This window comes from Salvelinus sp. IW2-2015, linkage group LG3 (genome assembly GCF_002910315.2).
Source record: "Salvelinus sp. IW2-2015 linkage group LG3, ASM291031v2, whole genome shotgun sequence".
NCBI classification, from domain to species: Eukaryota; Metazoa; Chordata; class Actinopteri; order Salmoniformes; family Salmonidae; genus Salvelinus; species Salvelinus sp. IW2-2015.
This window is the reverse complement of record NC_036840.1, coordinates 18342167-18359061: the sequence shown is the minus strand read 5'-3', so window position 1 is coordinate 18359061 and position 16895 is coordinate 18342167. Positions and strand designations below refer to the sequence as shown.

The window sequence follows — 16895 nt, the reverse complement described above, 5'->3', positions numbered from 1 at the left end:
GGCTCTTCTGTTTCACCACTCTCGCCACCCTGTCTGCGTTGCACCAAACGACGATCATCACAAACACCGGGAATCTRCCCCTTCAGTTGGTCAACTTTTACATTTACTGCTACCCCAGTAATCACTAGTTTCAAAAGCACCCTTTTTTTGAGAGTGAAACAATTCATATTTCTMGCCCCCGTTCGTTTAACGCAGAGCYCCTTCTCCCTCTGACCAGCAGAAACACAAACAATTATCACAAGACCACTTCTGGTAACCCTCACCGATTCCACAGTATCKAACTCTGTTTTCACCAACCCTGACACCACAATTGGATCAGCCAAAAGGCAAGGGTCCACTTTTTCCAAAAATGTCAGTCCTACTGTCACAGACTCATCTTTATCCTGACCCTCGGTGCAAGCCTCGGGCTCCGAGAACTTCACCACACCTACCACCTCCAATACTTTGCCCTCATTCACTTCCATTTCTCKTCCTGTCTTCAAATCACTCTGCTGACACTTTATACCATTCTTCTTTAACAAATCATCTCCCTTTTCCCCGCCATTTTTAACTGACTCAAGCTCACCGTCTTCCTCCCTCTCTCTCTTAGACCTCCTCGCCTCTCTTTTTCCCTCCATTCCTCCTCCGTATTCCAAGTATACGTCTCCTTATGATAATACAGCACTTCTCCTGACGTACATCTTGTTCTTGCTTTCTCAAGGGATGCCATTTATACGGCTGTCACAATCTCCGTACAATCAGCACGGACCACTTGGGATGTATCYCTCAACAGTGCCTTCCACTTATAAAGCAGCTGCTTCGTCTTGATGRTATTCTTTATTAAAAGCTACCGCAATATTTTTTCATTTCAAACAAGCGCACTTCGATTGGTTGAAATGTATTGCTAGTTAGCCTATCAGCGCTCCGCTATGATGCTCTTGTTAGGTGGCGGAGCCTTTTAGAATTGTCTATTTTTTAGCAACTAATTGGAGCTTGCTGGTGTTTGTTGAGGTTTTTGCGTTGTAGTAGTAGTTTCCTGCAGGCAGCTTTTGTGGGAGTTCTGCATAATACGTTTTMCAACAGGACTGTACTGTCTCTGGTTTTGCTTTCTTTCACAAGATCAGTGTCACGTTCAGTTGCAAACGTTTCAGGTAGAAAACCATGAATAGAGCCGACGTGGCTCCATATTCTGAATGTCGGAGAGGCGCTTGCTCTACATAGCATATTTCTGAAAATATCATTTTAATTAACAGAAATCTGTATATAATGACAAGATGCTCATGTCTCCGCCCTAACAATCGGAGTCATTGTCTCAAAGGTGGGAAGGTAGCACAAGCTTAGGGTCCAAAATAAACCCATTGGAACACATTGAGCTTATTTTTGCGAGAGTTCTGCTCTGATTTTAACCACAGCATTTCTAAACACAGAGGGACAACATAATGAGACTTCTGGGATGGCTTGTGCAACAGATCAAGCAGACCAGGCCGCGGTTTGGGGTTTGAGAAGTCAAAGAGAAAACAGAAAAAGTATTCCTTAGTTGTTAATTTTCTCAAAATCMAAAGCCTCAACCTAGATTCGAGCCAATGTCTTAAGTAGCTGAACATGTTTTCTTCAAAAACAACTTCATATCGAAGGAGTGCCTTTGATTTGACGGCCTGCACAACGACCGTTAGACCCAATGCCGTGTTTCTGCGCATGAGCTTAGCTAGTCAATGTCGCCATGATATCCCCTACAACAAGCATTACCTGGTGATTTTGCCAAGACAGACAGATATTTACCTACACAGCACCCTTAACCTTTTTTTAACTGACTACAATTTTTGTTGATTAAATCTGACTTTATAAGTGTAATGAGTAATCCAGGAATGCCATGAGTTAATTGACATGATAAAACTCAAAATTATTTCGGACAAGCTCCAATCTTTTGGAAAAGCAGTTACTGCCTATATATTTTTTTACTGTTGAAACACTCCTATTTGAAAGTCAAATTCATATTACAAAAAGTTCCTAGGGTTCTGTGAACAAATTTCATGTGCTATAATTATTTTGCATTAGAAAGAAAGGGTTAGAAACCATTAGAAACCTTTTAATATCTCGCTCTCACTCGCTCTCATATCTCCGTCTCATATTACACACACAGGAAGTGAGTATATGCTCATAACAGTATACCTATTTCCTCATCATGGCCATTTGCATCTCAGCTACAGCAAACCTGTCTTGTCTTCTCTTGCCTGACGCTTCTTTTGCAGATAGAAAATGGTGAGTAGCCTACAGGCCTAAAAAGGTTTTCTTTACTATCTTTACTGTCTCTTCTCCAATCTCCTAATTTATCTATCCTTTATTTATAGAAATAATATACAGTCAGGTCCATCATTTTTTGCACCCTTGATAAAGATAAACAAAAAGACAGTATAAAAGAAATACAAATACTGAGTTATATTGCATGCTCAGAAAAAGGAAATTATATTATTTTATGCTAATACAATTTCTCAAAGAAAGAGATTTTTCTTAACATGTAATACAAATTATTGGCACCCCTGTCTTCAATGGCAAGGATAATGACACTGAGTCTTTTTCTAAAAATGTTTTATGAGATTGGAGAACACGTTGGGAGGGATCTTAGACCATTCCTCCATACAGAATGTTTCCAGATCCTTAATATCCTTTGTCAGCTATTATGGACTGCCCTTTTCAATTCAAACCACATTTTTAATGGGGTCAAGTCCGGAGACTGAAATGTTGATTTTGTGGTCAATTAACCATTTTTTGTGGATTTTGATTAGTGCTTGCGGTTATTGCTTTGCTGGAAGATCCACTAGCGGCCAAGTGTCAGCCTCCTGGCAGAGGTAACCAGGTTTTTGGCTGAAATGTCCTGGTAATTGGTAAAATTCATGATGCTGTTGACCTTAGCAAGGGCCTCAGGACCAGTGGAAGTAAAATAGCCCAATAACATCAAAGATCAACCACCAGATCTGTTTTTCAATGCCAAACCCACTACTGGTGTGCGTGGAAAAATAGCTCTATGTTCATGTCATTTGACCATAGCACCGGTTCCAATCCAAGTGCCAATGCCGTTTATCAAACTGCAGACGGTGCTATGGTCAGATGACATGAAAATAGAGCTCGTTGGCAACAACAACAAAAAATTAAAATAAGCAAATGCACAAAATGACCTCAAACTTACGGTAAAATGTGGTGGTGCATCTTTGATGTTATTGGGATATTTTGCTTCCACTGGTCCTGTGGCCCTTGTTAAGGTCAACGSTAATTAACTTTACGAAGTACTTTATTTTTTAAACAAAATATTGTATTAGGATAAAATCATTAAAAAWATATATTTTTTGGAGCATGCAAGATATTTGGCACCCTATTCTGTACATGGTGCATTACTTTTTAACAGGGCCTGTAGTACTCTTGTCAGAAGTAATGCACTACATAGGAAATAAGGTGCCATTTGGGGAGAAGCCTGTGCCTACCTCCTCGTGTCTGAATAGCCAAAGAGATATCCCTGTCTGTCTGATTGGTTCCACATTACTTCGCTCTACATCTGCTCTGTCTGCGTAAGACTTTGGTCAAAAGTAGTGCACTATATAGGGAATAGGGAGCCATTTGGGACTCACATTCACCCTTCTGAACAGAACTGATTAGTATTAGTATAACATCATACTGTATCTGGAGACTGTAATTGTTTAGTAAAAATATACCCCTGTTTTCGTATAGCATCATCTATGTTTGGTAGGCAGAGGCGTGTGTTTTAGCCTTGGATAATAAACTATAATCGCACACACACAGATACACACGCACARATAGAACACACACACATAGTGGTGGTCAGTGCCGTTTAAGATTAGGGYGGACAWTTTGTATTTTTTATGAGCATGGCCTTATTTCTATTACAGCATATTGAATGACTGTCATTCATGTTCCATTCACCCAGTTCAATGTTACATCGCTAGGTTTATGCTACTATATGATACTCATGAGGTTGCTACAACCTAGCCTATGAATAAAAAGTTACAATGTAGGTGCACACAGGTCGAGAGAAAATATTGAGGTGACAGACAGTGACACATGGACAGACATGGACGGACATTCAATACCGCCTTGCACACTCTAGACTGCATCTAGCTGATCTAGGGTGTAATCATTAGTCCAAAAGTTGAAAATGAGAGTTTATATTGGACAAAGTCAGGTATGTTTATCCCCTTTTCGTTCCGTTTGCTTCCGTTTAAGAAACGTTTTTCAACAGAATCGGCGGAACGAATACACCTCTGGTCACACGTAAACACAGTTCACATTCATAGCAGCCACCTTGTATTCCTTCTCGCATCTATGCACTCTCCTCCTCTCACCCTTTCCCTTCGTTTGTGGAATCCAATGCACAACACATCAGCTCTATGTGATCAAGCAAAAAAAACGTTCCAAGCCAAACCATATCATAACTGCTACACACAGCCTACATCGTTGTCACCATATTAGCTAAAGTAACATCATAGTCAGCATAGCTAATAGGACTAATGCGTTAGTAAACCTGCTACAATCATGCACTAACTTTACAGTGCATAGTCAGATAGCAGTTTAGCAGTTACACCGGCAGGCCCCATTGGCAATACATTTGTAAAACCAAAAATGTACCTTTCCTTGGAAAATTCCCAATGTTTTGTTGGATAGTCATAGTCAGCTAGCTAACATAGCATTCCTCTCTTTGAGCGGAGTGTTTTGAGTATGCTAAACTATCTAGCTGCATTTGCTAGCTAAGTAAGTGAAACTGAAAGTGAAAAGAAATGACAATCTTTCTCTTGCTTCTCCTTCATTTAAAATGTTTTATTTGTTCAAAACTCTTCAAGTATTGTCTTTCTCTCTCTTTAAGTCAACTACTCACCAAATTTTATGCACTGCAGTGCTAGCTAGCAGTAGCTTATGCTTTCAGTACTAAATTCATGGGGCTCTCGAGTGGTGCATCGGTCTAAGGCACTGCATCTCAGTGCTAGAGACATCACTACAGACCCTGGTTCAATTTCAGGCTGTATCACTATTGGCTGTGATTGGGAGTCCCATTGGCCGGTGCACAATTGGCCCAGCGTCGTCCGGGGTAGGCTGTCATTGTAAATAGGACTTTGTTCTTAACTGACTTGCCTAGTTAAATAAAGGTTAAGTAAAATAATGTAAAATATTCATTCTCTGATCCTTTGCTTGTGTGGACAACATGTCAGTTCATGCTGCAAGGGCTCTGATATCTTGGAGGACATCCTCCAGAAGTTGTCATAATTACTTTGTAAGTTATGGAAGGGGGTGAGATCCTAGGTTTTGTATTGAAGTCAATGTACCCAGAGGAGGACGGAAGCTAGCTGTCCTCCGGCTACACCATGGTGCTACCCTAGTGCTGTTGAGGCTACTGTAGACCTTCATTGCAAAACAGTGTGTTTTTAAATATTATTTGGTGACATGGGAATATATTTAGTATAGTTTATCTAAAAATGATAACTTTTTATTTTTATGAAATTCATTGAGGAGGATGGGTCCTCCCCTTCCTCCTCTGAAGAGCCTCCACTGCACACACCACTGCACACACATTCAAACCAAATACATTTCACATGTGGATGCAGTTATCCATTAGAACACCCTGACACACTGTTGCCACTGTGAACTATCCTTTATTGAGCTGTATTTCATCTGTCAAATTATCCAACACTCACACTTCCATCACCTATCAAAACACATCCTGGGTTTCAGGTCAGTTCTCTGTAATAACATAGACGGGAATAAACGCCTTGACTTTGTGCCAGTTCAATTATGTGTTATAGACATGCTCTGGCAGTGAGAAAGCCAAGAGCGTTTTAATCGTTTTTTTTGTACTTGTAAGTTAAGGTAAGTGATGTGAAATGTTTCCTAGTACTCATAGTTATCTAAACGTACTTGGTGATGTTGTGAAGCTTAAAATGCCAATCGAATTTCCCAAGTTTGGGATAATAAAGGTCTTCTAGTCTAACTTTGTAAATCTTTTTTCTCACTTTCTTGTAGTAGCCTAATATTGTAGAGCATGCAAAGGCAGAGAGAGTAGGTATTGGCTTTACAATGTATCATAGAATCTCTTATAAAGTCAGACATTCAACCACAGTAAAAGACTGAAGAACAAAGCCAAACGGTTTCTCTTTCATCTCTGATCTAAATAAAACTGCAATTCCTGTCAGTCTGTCATGTGACTCACTGACTTCCTGGAACCTTGACAGCTGTGGTGATTGGCTGGCTCGCAGTGGGTTTCCAACCTCTGTCTTTTTCACGCACAACACACATACACACTGGCTGTGGTTTCCAACCACTGAATTTTCCCAACCCTACTCTAGTCTGTGACGTTAGAAACACATGAACACACAGACAACATAAACTTAAACTTGAACAGTGGTGGAAAAAGTATCCAATTGTCATACTTGAGTAAAAGTACAGATACCTTAATAGAAAATGACTCAAGCAAAAGTGAAAATCACCCGGTAAAAGTAAAGATCATTTGAAATAGCTTCTTAAGCAAACCAAACAACAAAATGTTTTTCTTTTTTAATCTACAGATAGCCAGGGACATACTCCAACACAATTCACAAATAATAATTTCTGTTTAGTGAGTCCYCCAGATCAAAAGGCAGTAGCGATGTCCATGGATGTTCTCTTGATAAGTGTGTGAATTGGACAATTTTCCTGTCCTGCTAAGGAATCAAAATGAGTACTTTTGGGTGTCAGGCAAAATATATGGAGTAAAAAGTACATTATTTTATTTAGGAATGTAGTGAAGTAAAAGTAAAAGTWGTCAAAAATATAAGTAGTAAACTAAACTACAGACACCCCAAAAAACTACTTAAGTAGGACTTTAAAGTATTTTTACTTTAGTACTTTACCCCCCTGAACTTGAAGTAAAAATAAATAAAAAAGAATGTAACTGTGTACCACAATACAGCTCTTAGCTCCCAAATGTGTACAATAAACTCAAACTAAATGTGTCTTTTGGATTTTTATTTTTTATTAACAGGTTCCAATGGAGGTATTGAATGGGGTCCAGAAAGTTCCAGAACCCAGTCCAGAAAGTGTGAGCCTGAAGGTTCTAGATCCCAGCCCAGACAATGAAAGAACCATTCACTGTTTCGCCCACACCATGGCTGAAGACATAATATACTCAGCTACATATGAGTCCTCATCCGGGTGTCCTCCAGTCCAAGAGAGACTGGCTGAGAAGTTAGCCTCTCTGGCCATCACAGCTGCCTTGAAGGAAGCAATTAGAAGTGAGATCTTTTGGTCTAATACAAGATCTTGGTCATATTCCAACCCCAGCCCATCCTCAGATAGAAGGGAGCAGGGACTACACAATACAAGACATGGGGAGGTTCATATGCACACAGAGATGAGTGGCAACGGTGAGAAACCTCAATATAATCCCAATGTGACCATCAAGTCCCACAGCTCTGGATCATCCACCTCCACTTCACAACCCTCCAAGCACACCCACTCCTACTGCTCCTTCTTACCCCAGTCAGGGCTTCCTACAGTGGGATCACTGGACTACCCAGATGCCCCCCCAACCACCCCTCTTTTCCCAGAGATGGTCCAGAGCAGGGCTAGCTTTACCCAAAAACTAAAGGGGCGTTTGGCTAAAGAGTTCCTCCCCTCTCCCCCTCCCCCTACCCCTAAGGAAAAGCACAGCGAGGAGGGGCTCGCATTGGAGACTGTGGGGGAGGTTGAGGACAACCGGGAGGGGGAGGATTTCATGGGGCGTCTGTGGAGCTCTCTTTCTCTAGAGTGTTCTGAAAGAGAGGAAGTTTGGAAAGAAGAGGAAGAGATTGATTTACCAACAGGTATTTTGATGGACGGTTATGAAGAGCGAGGACCCCATGGAAGGAGAGCCAAGCTGATGGCATTTGTGGATGCACTATATGTGGATGCACTCTCTGATGAGATCACCACCTGGATGACAAATAACATGACAAATATTGACAACCTCTCTCTGATATGTGATCAAATGGTTGATCAAATCATCACATCCTCCATGAGTGAGGTGAGGCTGAGGAAGTACGTTGGAAGGCTGGTCTCAGATGCACTCTCCCTGGGATGGGAAGCGCAGAAGGCAGCCTCTCTCCATGACTCCCTGGTTCTCCGGCAGGAGCAGATAGGGAGAAGGGAACCAAACCCAATGGACCCTGAGGCTCATCTAATTGTCTATCCCTATCCAACCAATCCCAACCAGTCATCCAGCATCCAACTTTGTTCACCCAAAACCAATGAGATGGATCTGGATCTGACCACCAACACAGCCCACCCTCCAGCCCACTCGCCAACCTCTGTAATCAGTCAATCCTATGCTGAAGACTTGGCCCGAGCTGTGGTGAGGTGTTGTGTAATGGAAGCCTCCAGGAAGCAGTGTATGTAGCTCTCCAGGGTTGCATCCCAAATTACACCCTACTCCCTGTATGGTGGACTACTATTGACCAAATCTCTGGTCAAAAGTAATGCACTATATAGGGAATATATGTCGTTTTCCAGGCTGGTTGGACAGTGTTGGACGGCCTGGTGGTAAAAAAACTAACTGACCCCAAGAGGGCGACATTAGAGTAATAAACAGCTCCTGAAGAAAGTGTTGGAGATGGAAAACAGTTGGTAATGTCAAAACTGATGACCTTGATGTTTACATGAGCTATAGACCTAATTAGGAATGGACTTTGAATTTGCTAACTTCTGATGATATTGCCACAAGGTTGGAGTTAGTGGTCAAAATGACATGCTACTATTGCCAGAACCGATGAGGTTGATGTACATGGGCTATAACCTAAACACAAAATGAAGAATGCATTGTTTATGTATAATTGCTTTCTGACAATATTCCCTGCCACAAGGTTAGAGTTAGTGGTCAGACAATGTTGTCGTGCACGTGAACCTGAACCATAACTTGAACTGAAAGAGAAAATTGACAATGTTTGCCTCTTCATTAATTCACATAGAAGTAGTCCATTTCACCCCCTTCAATATGCATACTATAAACAGACCAATCTCATCTTGTCACCTCTTATTATCTTTGGTTGATGCAAAAAAAACAAGCATGTCGGGGCGCACAAACTACCCATCACCGGATTACTTTCGATTTCTAGAAAGTGTTTTACTCAATTATTTCGCTCACCCATGATGTGATTAATTATAAATAGTAATTGCTATTAGCTAATTCATTTTGTAGTTTCTGTCAGCCGAGAGTTATAAAAATATGACCGCTTGTGATATATCAATCTTTCCTCAGTTAGCGCTAGGACAAATGTAMCCTACATTTATCCGGTTTGGATGATTGTGTTATGCTGTAGCTACTTCTGTGAATGTCTGAACATTGCATCCAAAAATAAACTGTTCACATTCTGGACATAACTTTGTAAGGACTGTGTTTGTGTAAATAGTTTCTGAAAAAAAGTGTGGCCAGCTCAAATTCTGATTGTTGCGTGATTCGAAATTTAAGTTTCCAAATACGTGTTCTAATCACACCGGTTTGATTGTATGCTACAGGGAAGGTGGAAAGGTTAATAACAGTAAATACAAAATGCTTAATAAATATGTGACTGGTGAATTGTATGAGTCAGTGCCTGGGCCCAAGCACGTACTGGGCCCAAATATACTGTATTATAATAAAAAAATTATCCAACCACAGGAGCACGCTCTCAATGTTCAAAATACACCAAAGAGAATAATCTAGCCACAAAGGGTCAAAAATAACTGTGGATTAAGTTTTATTACAAGCACATACAGGTATCTGCCAAAATTAAGAAAACAACAAGTGTCTTAAAAGGGTGTTACGCCACAACAAGCTGCCAGAACAGCTTCAATGCACCTTGGCATAGATTCTACTAGTGGATCTAAGCCATGCCAGGAAAATACACCCCACTTCTATTAAAAAAAAGAAGCCCCCTGGTTTATGATTTCTTAACCCGGCCCTGGGAGAGAGTGGGAGTAAGGATGAGGTCAGTGTGTGTGATTTTTTCTCTCTTTGAGCTTGTGTTAGGGGTGTGGTGTGTGTGTGTGTGTGTGTGTGTGTGTGTGTGTGTGTGTGTGTGTGTGTGTGTGTGTGTGTGTGTGGTGTGTGTGTGTGGTGTGTGTGTGTGTGTGTGTGTGTGTGTGTGTGTGTGTGTTTGGGTGGAGAAAGGAGCATATTGAGACGACAAGAAAACTCTGACTAGAAAAACAAGTGATTTTAGTGTGAAATCCAAACTCCTGGGTTGCAGTTGAATCAGTTAAGTTAACCTGTAGTGGACTTGTGATATTCGTTTCTGTTTCTTCTGACCAGAAGTAGCAGGCGCTCCGTGTCACGCATCTTGGGTCAATATCTCTTTTTTGCTTAGCTCTAAGGAATAGGGGCACCTTTGAAAGGAGTGATTTCTGGGGTAGTCTTAAGTCCCATTCTCCTTATAATACGAGCTTTGTTTCCAGAAGGTATCAACATCGTCAATAAATGATACACTTACAGAGCTGCAATAGTCTCGTAGCCAGTTATGGAGTGCTAAAAGTCTGCTGAACCGTTCAATGCCACGATTTAGGGAGGGCAGCGGGACAGATATGATGGGGCGTTTGTTGGGGGTCAAACAGTTACCCAATCAGTAATTTAAAATCCATCTTCAGCTGTTATGAGCTGCCCTTCATAATGTCATTGCATCAAACATGAATTATGATTGATTCAGTTTCCTGATGCTGGTTTAAAATGTTTGGGAACAGCTTATTGATGTCCTGTACTTTTGCTTCAGGGACTAAGACATTTCTCACTATTGAATTGCCCAATACAACTGCCAGAGAAGGGAATGGCGAAATCCGCCCAGTCCCACCTCTTACACAATTAGTTGAGTTTTTCACGGGCCCACGGGAAGCAGGAAAGTGTACGCGCGCTGCTCCCGGCYAAAGGTCCAGACCTCCCACTGCAGGTAGTGCCCCGTCAGATCCAGAGAGAGGAAAAGGAGCCCAACCCGTTAACGAAGCCTCTGCTGGAGTTGGAGTCAGCACCACCATCGCAGACACAGGCAATCCCAGCAACTTCCGGCGCTGACAGAGATGGCCGCCTTGCTTCGCGTTCCTAGGACACTATGCAGTATTTKGTTTTTTAATGTATTTTTCTTACATTGCTACCCCAGGAAATCTTAAGTTTTATTACATACATCCGGAAGGAACTATTGGAGATAAGAGCAACGTCAACTCACCAACATTACGACCAGGAATACGACTTTCCCGAAGCAGATCCTCTGTTTGGTCCACAACCCCTGACAATGGATCGGATTCCAGCCGGCGACCCAAAACAACGGCGCCGCAGATGGAGCGGTCTTCTGGTCAGGCTCCGTGGACGGGCACATCGCGCACCGCTCCCGAGTACACTACTCGCCAATGTCCAGTCTCTTGACAACAAGGTAGATGAAATCCGAGCAAAGGTTGCCTTCCAGAGAGACAGAGATTGTAACGTTCTTTGTTTCACAGAAACATGGCTCACTCGGGATATGTTGTCAGAGTCGGTACAGCCACCTGGTTTCTTCACGCACCGCGCCGACAGAAAGAAACATCTTTCTGGTAAGAAGAAGGGCGGGGGTGTATGCCTTATTATTAACGAGACGTGGTGTGATCATAACAACATACAGGAACTCAAGTAATTTTGTTAACCTGACCTAGAATTCCATACAATCAAACGCCGACCGCATTATCTACCAAGATAATTATCTTTGATTATAATCACAGTCGTGTATATCCCCCCAAGCAGACAAATCGACGGCCCTGAAAGAACTTCATTGGACTTTATGTAAACTGGAAACCACATATCCTGAGGCTGCATTTATTGTAGCTGGGGATTTTAACAAGGCTAATCTGAAAACAAGGCTCCCTAAAATTTATCAGCATATCGAATGCGCGACCCGGGCTGGTAAAACCCTGGATCATTGTTATTCTAACTTTCGCTACGCATACAAAGCCCTCCCCTGCCCTCCTTTCGGAAAATCTGACCACGACTCCATTTTGTTGCTCCCAGCCTATAGACAGAAACTAAAACAGGAAACGCCTGTGCTCAGGTCTYTTCAACGCTGGTCCGACCAATCGGATCCCACGCTTCAAGATTGCTTCGATCACGTGGACTGGGATATGTTCCGCATAGCGTCAGACAATAACATTGATGAATACGCTGATTCGGTGAGCTAATATTAGCAAGTGCATCAGTGATGGTGTACCCACAGCGTCTATTAAAACCTTCCCCAACCAGAAACCGTGGATTGATGGTAGCATTCGCGCAAAACTGAAAGTGCGAAGGCGACCGGAAACATGACCGAAAACAAACAGTGTAGCTATTCCCTCCGCAAGGCAATCAAACAAGCTAAGCGTCAGTATAGAGGCAAAGTAGAGTCACAATTCAACGGCTCAGACACGAGAGGTATGTGGCAGGGTCTACAGTCAATCACGGACTACAAAAATAAAACCAGTCCCGTCGCGGACCACAATMTCTTGCTCCCAGACAAACTTAACAAATTCTTTGCTCGCTTTTAGGACAATACAGTGCCACCGACACGGCCCGCTACCAAAACCTGTGGGCTCTCCTTCACTGCAGCCACCATGAGTAAAACATTTAAACATGTTAACCCTTGCAAGGCTGCCGGCAAAGACGGGATCCCTAGCCGCGTCCTCAGAGCATGCGCAGACTAGCTGGCTGGTGTGTTTACAGACATATTCAATCAATCCTTATCCCAGTCTGCTGTTCCCACATGCTTCAAGAGGGCCACCATTGTTCCTGTTCCCAAGAAAGCTAAGGTAGCTGAGCTAAATGACTATCCCCCGTAGCACTCACTTCCGTCATCATGAAGTGCTTTGAGAGACTAGTCAAGGACCATATCACCTCCACCCTACCTGACACCCTAGACCCACCCTGGGTCTCGACCCCGCCCTGTGCAACTGGGTCCTGGAGTCCTGACAGGCTGCCCCCAGGTGGTGAGGGTAGGAAACAACATCTCCACCCAGCTGATCCTCAACACTGGGGCCACACAAGGATGTGTTCTCAGCCCTCTCCTGTACTCCCTGTTCACCCATGAATGCGTGGCCATGCACGCCGCCAACTCAATCATCAAGTTTGCAGACAACACTACAGTGGTAGGCTTGATAACCAACAATGACGAGACGGCCTACAGGGAGGAGGTGAGGTCCCTCGGAGTGTGGGGTCAGGAAAATAACCTCACACTCAATGTCAACAAAACAAAGGAGATGATCGTGGACTTCAGGAAACAGCAGAGGGAGCACCCCCCTATCCACATCGTTGGGACAGTAGTGGAAGGTGGAAAGTTTTAAGATCCTCGGCGTACATATCACGGACAAACTGAAATGGTCCACCCACACAGACAGCGTGGTGAAGAAGTTGCAGAAGCGCCTCTTCAACCTCAGGAGGCTGAAAAAAGTTGACTTGTCATCAAAAACACTCACAAACTTTTACAGATGCACAATCGAGAGCATCCTGTCGGGCTGTATCACCGCCTGATACGGCAACTGCTCCGCCCACAACCGGAAGGCTCTCCAGAGGGTAGTGAGGTCTGCACAACGCATCTCCGGGGGCAAACTACCTGCCCTCCAGGACACCTACACCACCCGATGTCACAGGAAGGCCAAAAAGATCATCAAGGACAACAACAACCACCCGTGCTACTGCCTGTTCACCCCGCTATCATCCAGAAGGCGAGGTCAGTACAGGTGCATCAAAGCTGGGATCGAGAGACTGAAAAACAGCTTCTGTCTCAAGGCCATCAGACTGTTAAACAGCCATCACTAACATTTAGTGGCTGCTGCCAACATACTGACTCAATCTCTAGCCACTTTAATAATAAAAAATTGGATGTAAAAAATGTATCACTAGCCACTTTAAACAATGCCACTTTATATAATATTTACATAACCTACATTACTCCATCTTATATGTATATACTGMACTCTATACCATCTACTGCATCTTGCCTATGCCGTTTGGCCATCGCTCATCYAAATATTTTTATGTACATATTCTTAGTCATTCCTTTACACTTGTGTGTATAAGGTAGTTGTTGTGAAATTGTTAGATTACTTATTAGATATTACTGCATGGTTTGGAACTAGAAGCACAAGCATTTCACTACACTCGCTTAAACATCTGCCAACCATGTGTATGTGACAAATAAAATMTAATTTGATTTTTGACTTGATGATGGCGCAGGTAGATCAGGCACCYGTGCAGCTAAGCTATTATTTTTGATGTCAATCTGCTCCGAACCTCTCACAGTTACTCCCGTCTGCTTAGCAGCATGCTGCTGCCTTCGGTTTCCTTGGCAGGCAAGTTCCAGGTAGCACAGGCCATCCAGATAGGGACAGATGACAAGGCGTCGTTGAGAAAGACAAAAAAAATTCTCCATAAATTTGCACAGAATTGAGATTTGTGTTTTAAGCATAGCCGCATTGGAACTTCGGATTGTTAATACTGTCCTGAACAAGTGCGTAATAAACAGAGCTTCTACAGTGCTGGAAATGTTCGTTAGCTATTCCAGGCTAAGCGGGCTCCATTGCAACCTAGCTATGGCCGGCCGGGATGTCCTTGTCCCATTGCTCTCTAGCGACTCCTGTGGTGGGCCGGGAGCATGCATGCTGACACGGTCACCAGTCGTACAGTGTTTCTTCTGACACATTGGTGAGGCTGGCTTCTGGGATAAGCGAGTAGTGTGTCAAGAAGCAGTGCGGCTTAGCAGGGTCGTGTTCTGGAGGACACATGGCTCTCGATATTCGCCTTTCCCTAGTCAGTACGTGAGTTGCAGCGATGGGACAAGACTGTAACTACCAATTGGATATCATGAAGTTGGGGAGAAAAGGGTTAAAACATGTATACAATTATTTCCCTTCACTGGAACTAAGGGGCCTAGCCAGAAACAGACTATTATTCCTCCTCCACCAAACTTTACAGTTGGCACTATGCATTTGGGCAGGTAGCGTTCTCCTGGCATCCGCCAAACTCAGATTCGTCCATTGGACAGCCAGATGGTGAAGTGTGAGTCATCACTCCAGAGAATGCTTTTCCACTGCTCCAGAGTTCAATGGCGACGAGCTTTACACCACTCCGACCGACACTTGGCATCGCYCATAGTGATCTTAGGCTTGTTTGCAGCTGCTCGGCCATGGAAACCCATGTCATGAAGCTCAATACGAACAGTTATTGTGCTGACATTTTTTCCTGATGCAGTTTGGAACTTGGTAGTGAGAGTTGGAACCGAGGACAGAAGATTTTTTATGCGCTATGTGCTTCAGCACTCGGTGGTCCCCATTCTGTGCGCTTGTGTGGCCTACCACTTCACTGCTGAGCCGTTGTTGCTTTTAGACATTTCCACTTCACAATAACAGCACTTACAGTTGACCGTGGCAGCTCTAGCGGGGCAGACATTTGAAGAACTGATTTGTTGGAAAGGTGGCATCCTATGATATTGCCACGTTGAAAGTCACTGAGCTCTCCAGTAAGGCCATTCTAATGCCAATGGAGATTGCATGACTGTGTGGTCGATTTTATACACCTGTCAGCAACGGGTGTGGCTGAAATAGCCAAATCCACTCATTTGAAGGGGTGTTCACATACTTTTGTATATATTGTGCATGCCATGTTCATTTGATATCGCAGTGAGAGTGACTAACAAAATCAATGGGGGCCCCCTAGAGGTCAGGGTCTTGTGTGTCTGGTCAGTAATTCAGCCATGATTACTAGAAGGTTTAGATTGCTGGCTAGACTAATTTACCTAGCAATCTATAAAGTGCTGACATGGGCTAATTGAGTGACTGTCAGTGACTGACATACAGTAAAAAGAGAAAAACTGCTGATACACTACCAAATTTCCAAATTGCACGTTGTGTATTCTACTATACTAACTAACTAACAGTAAGCTGAAAATACTTTTTGAGTTGGGGGGCCCCCTAGCGGGGTAGCTGCTTATGTCGGTTATGCCTACAAACGGCACTGTGTGCGTCCGGTGTGTGTGTGTGTGTGGCTAAGGTATGTTTTTGTGTGTGTGTGTGCGTGTGTGTGCGCGCATGTTTGGCTGAGGTGTGTTTCTGCCTGCCTGCGTGCATGCGTGCGCGCGTGTGTGTCTGATGTATTCCCCCAACTCAGATATCTAACATGGCAGGAATGTAGATTGTGAACTTTTGCCTCCCACATTTGGCCACGGGCAGCCCCTTCCGCGGGACACAATACGGACAGGAACATACACACACACATAGGCAGAAACATACACACATGCGAAATATATATACAAAGAGGATATATAGACGGATACATGCACAGAGTTTCAGAAGCGTAGTCTTCAACAACGTTGATTCAACAAGCGTGTACCCAGTGGATAGTGTAGTGGTAGCCTATCTACTGTGCAACTGGGACTGCAGAAAATTATCAATGTATGTAATCCACATGTGTTACTATACAGACAAAAAGGAGTGTGTGTTCGCACTGTATTTCACCTGTAAACTGCCTGGATGGAAAAATAGGTGATTGCAAAGTTAAACAAACCATACAACTCTATGCACGAGGTACAGATGCAACGTTTGGTAACAAAATGATGGCAGAAACAGCACAAACCTTCCTTGTTACCGAACTTTGCATGTGCACTGTTCAAGTAAATGTGTTTTTGTTACATTTTCCGTGGAAATTATTTAAGGTAGTCCTTGTGCATAGAGTTCTATGATTTATTWAACTTTGCAATCATGTGTTTTTGTTTGACATACATTTTAAAGGGTAAAATCTGAGTCTCAGTATCACTCTGTTACTGTGGAATTGCCCAGTAGAGCAAGCAAGCACTTCTCTCCCTCTCTCACACACTCACTCACTCACTCACTCACTCACTCACTCACTCACTCACTCACTCACTCACTCACTCACTCACTCACTCACTCAC

The 16895-nt window shown here is 43.2% G+C and overlaps 1 protein-coding gene across 1 annotated transcript; it reads left to right on the top strand.

The window, feature by feature from the left end:
* Window positions 1-2162: 2162 nt before the first annotated feature.
* Window positions 2163-9042, top strand: si:dkey-171c9.3 (uncharacterized). The gene is made up of 2 exons (XM_023970118.2): window positions 2163-2238; window positions 6998-9042. Exons 1-2 carry the CDS (start codon window positions 2236-2238, stop codon window positions 8387-8389), a joined length of 1395 nt encoding a protein of 464 aa, XP_023825886.1. The 5' UTR covers window positions 2163-2235; the 3' UTR covers window positions 8390-9042.
* The last annotated feature ends 7853 nt before the right edge of the window (window positions 9043-16895 follow it).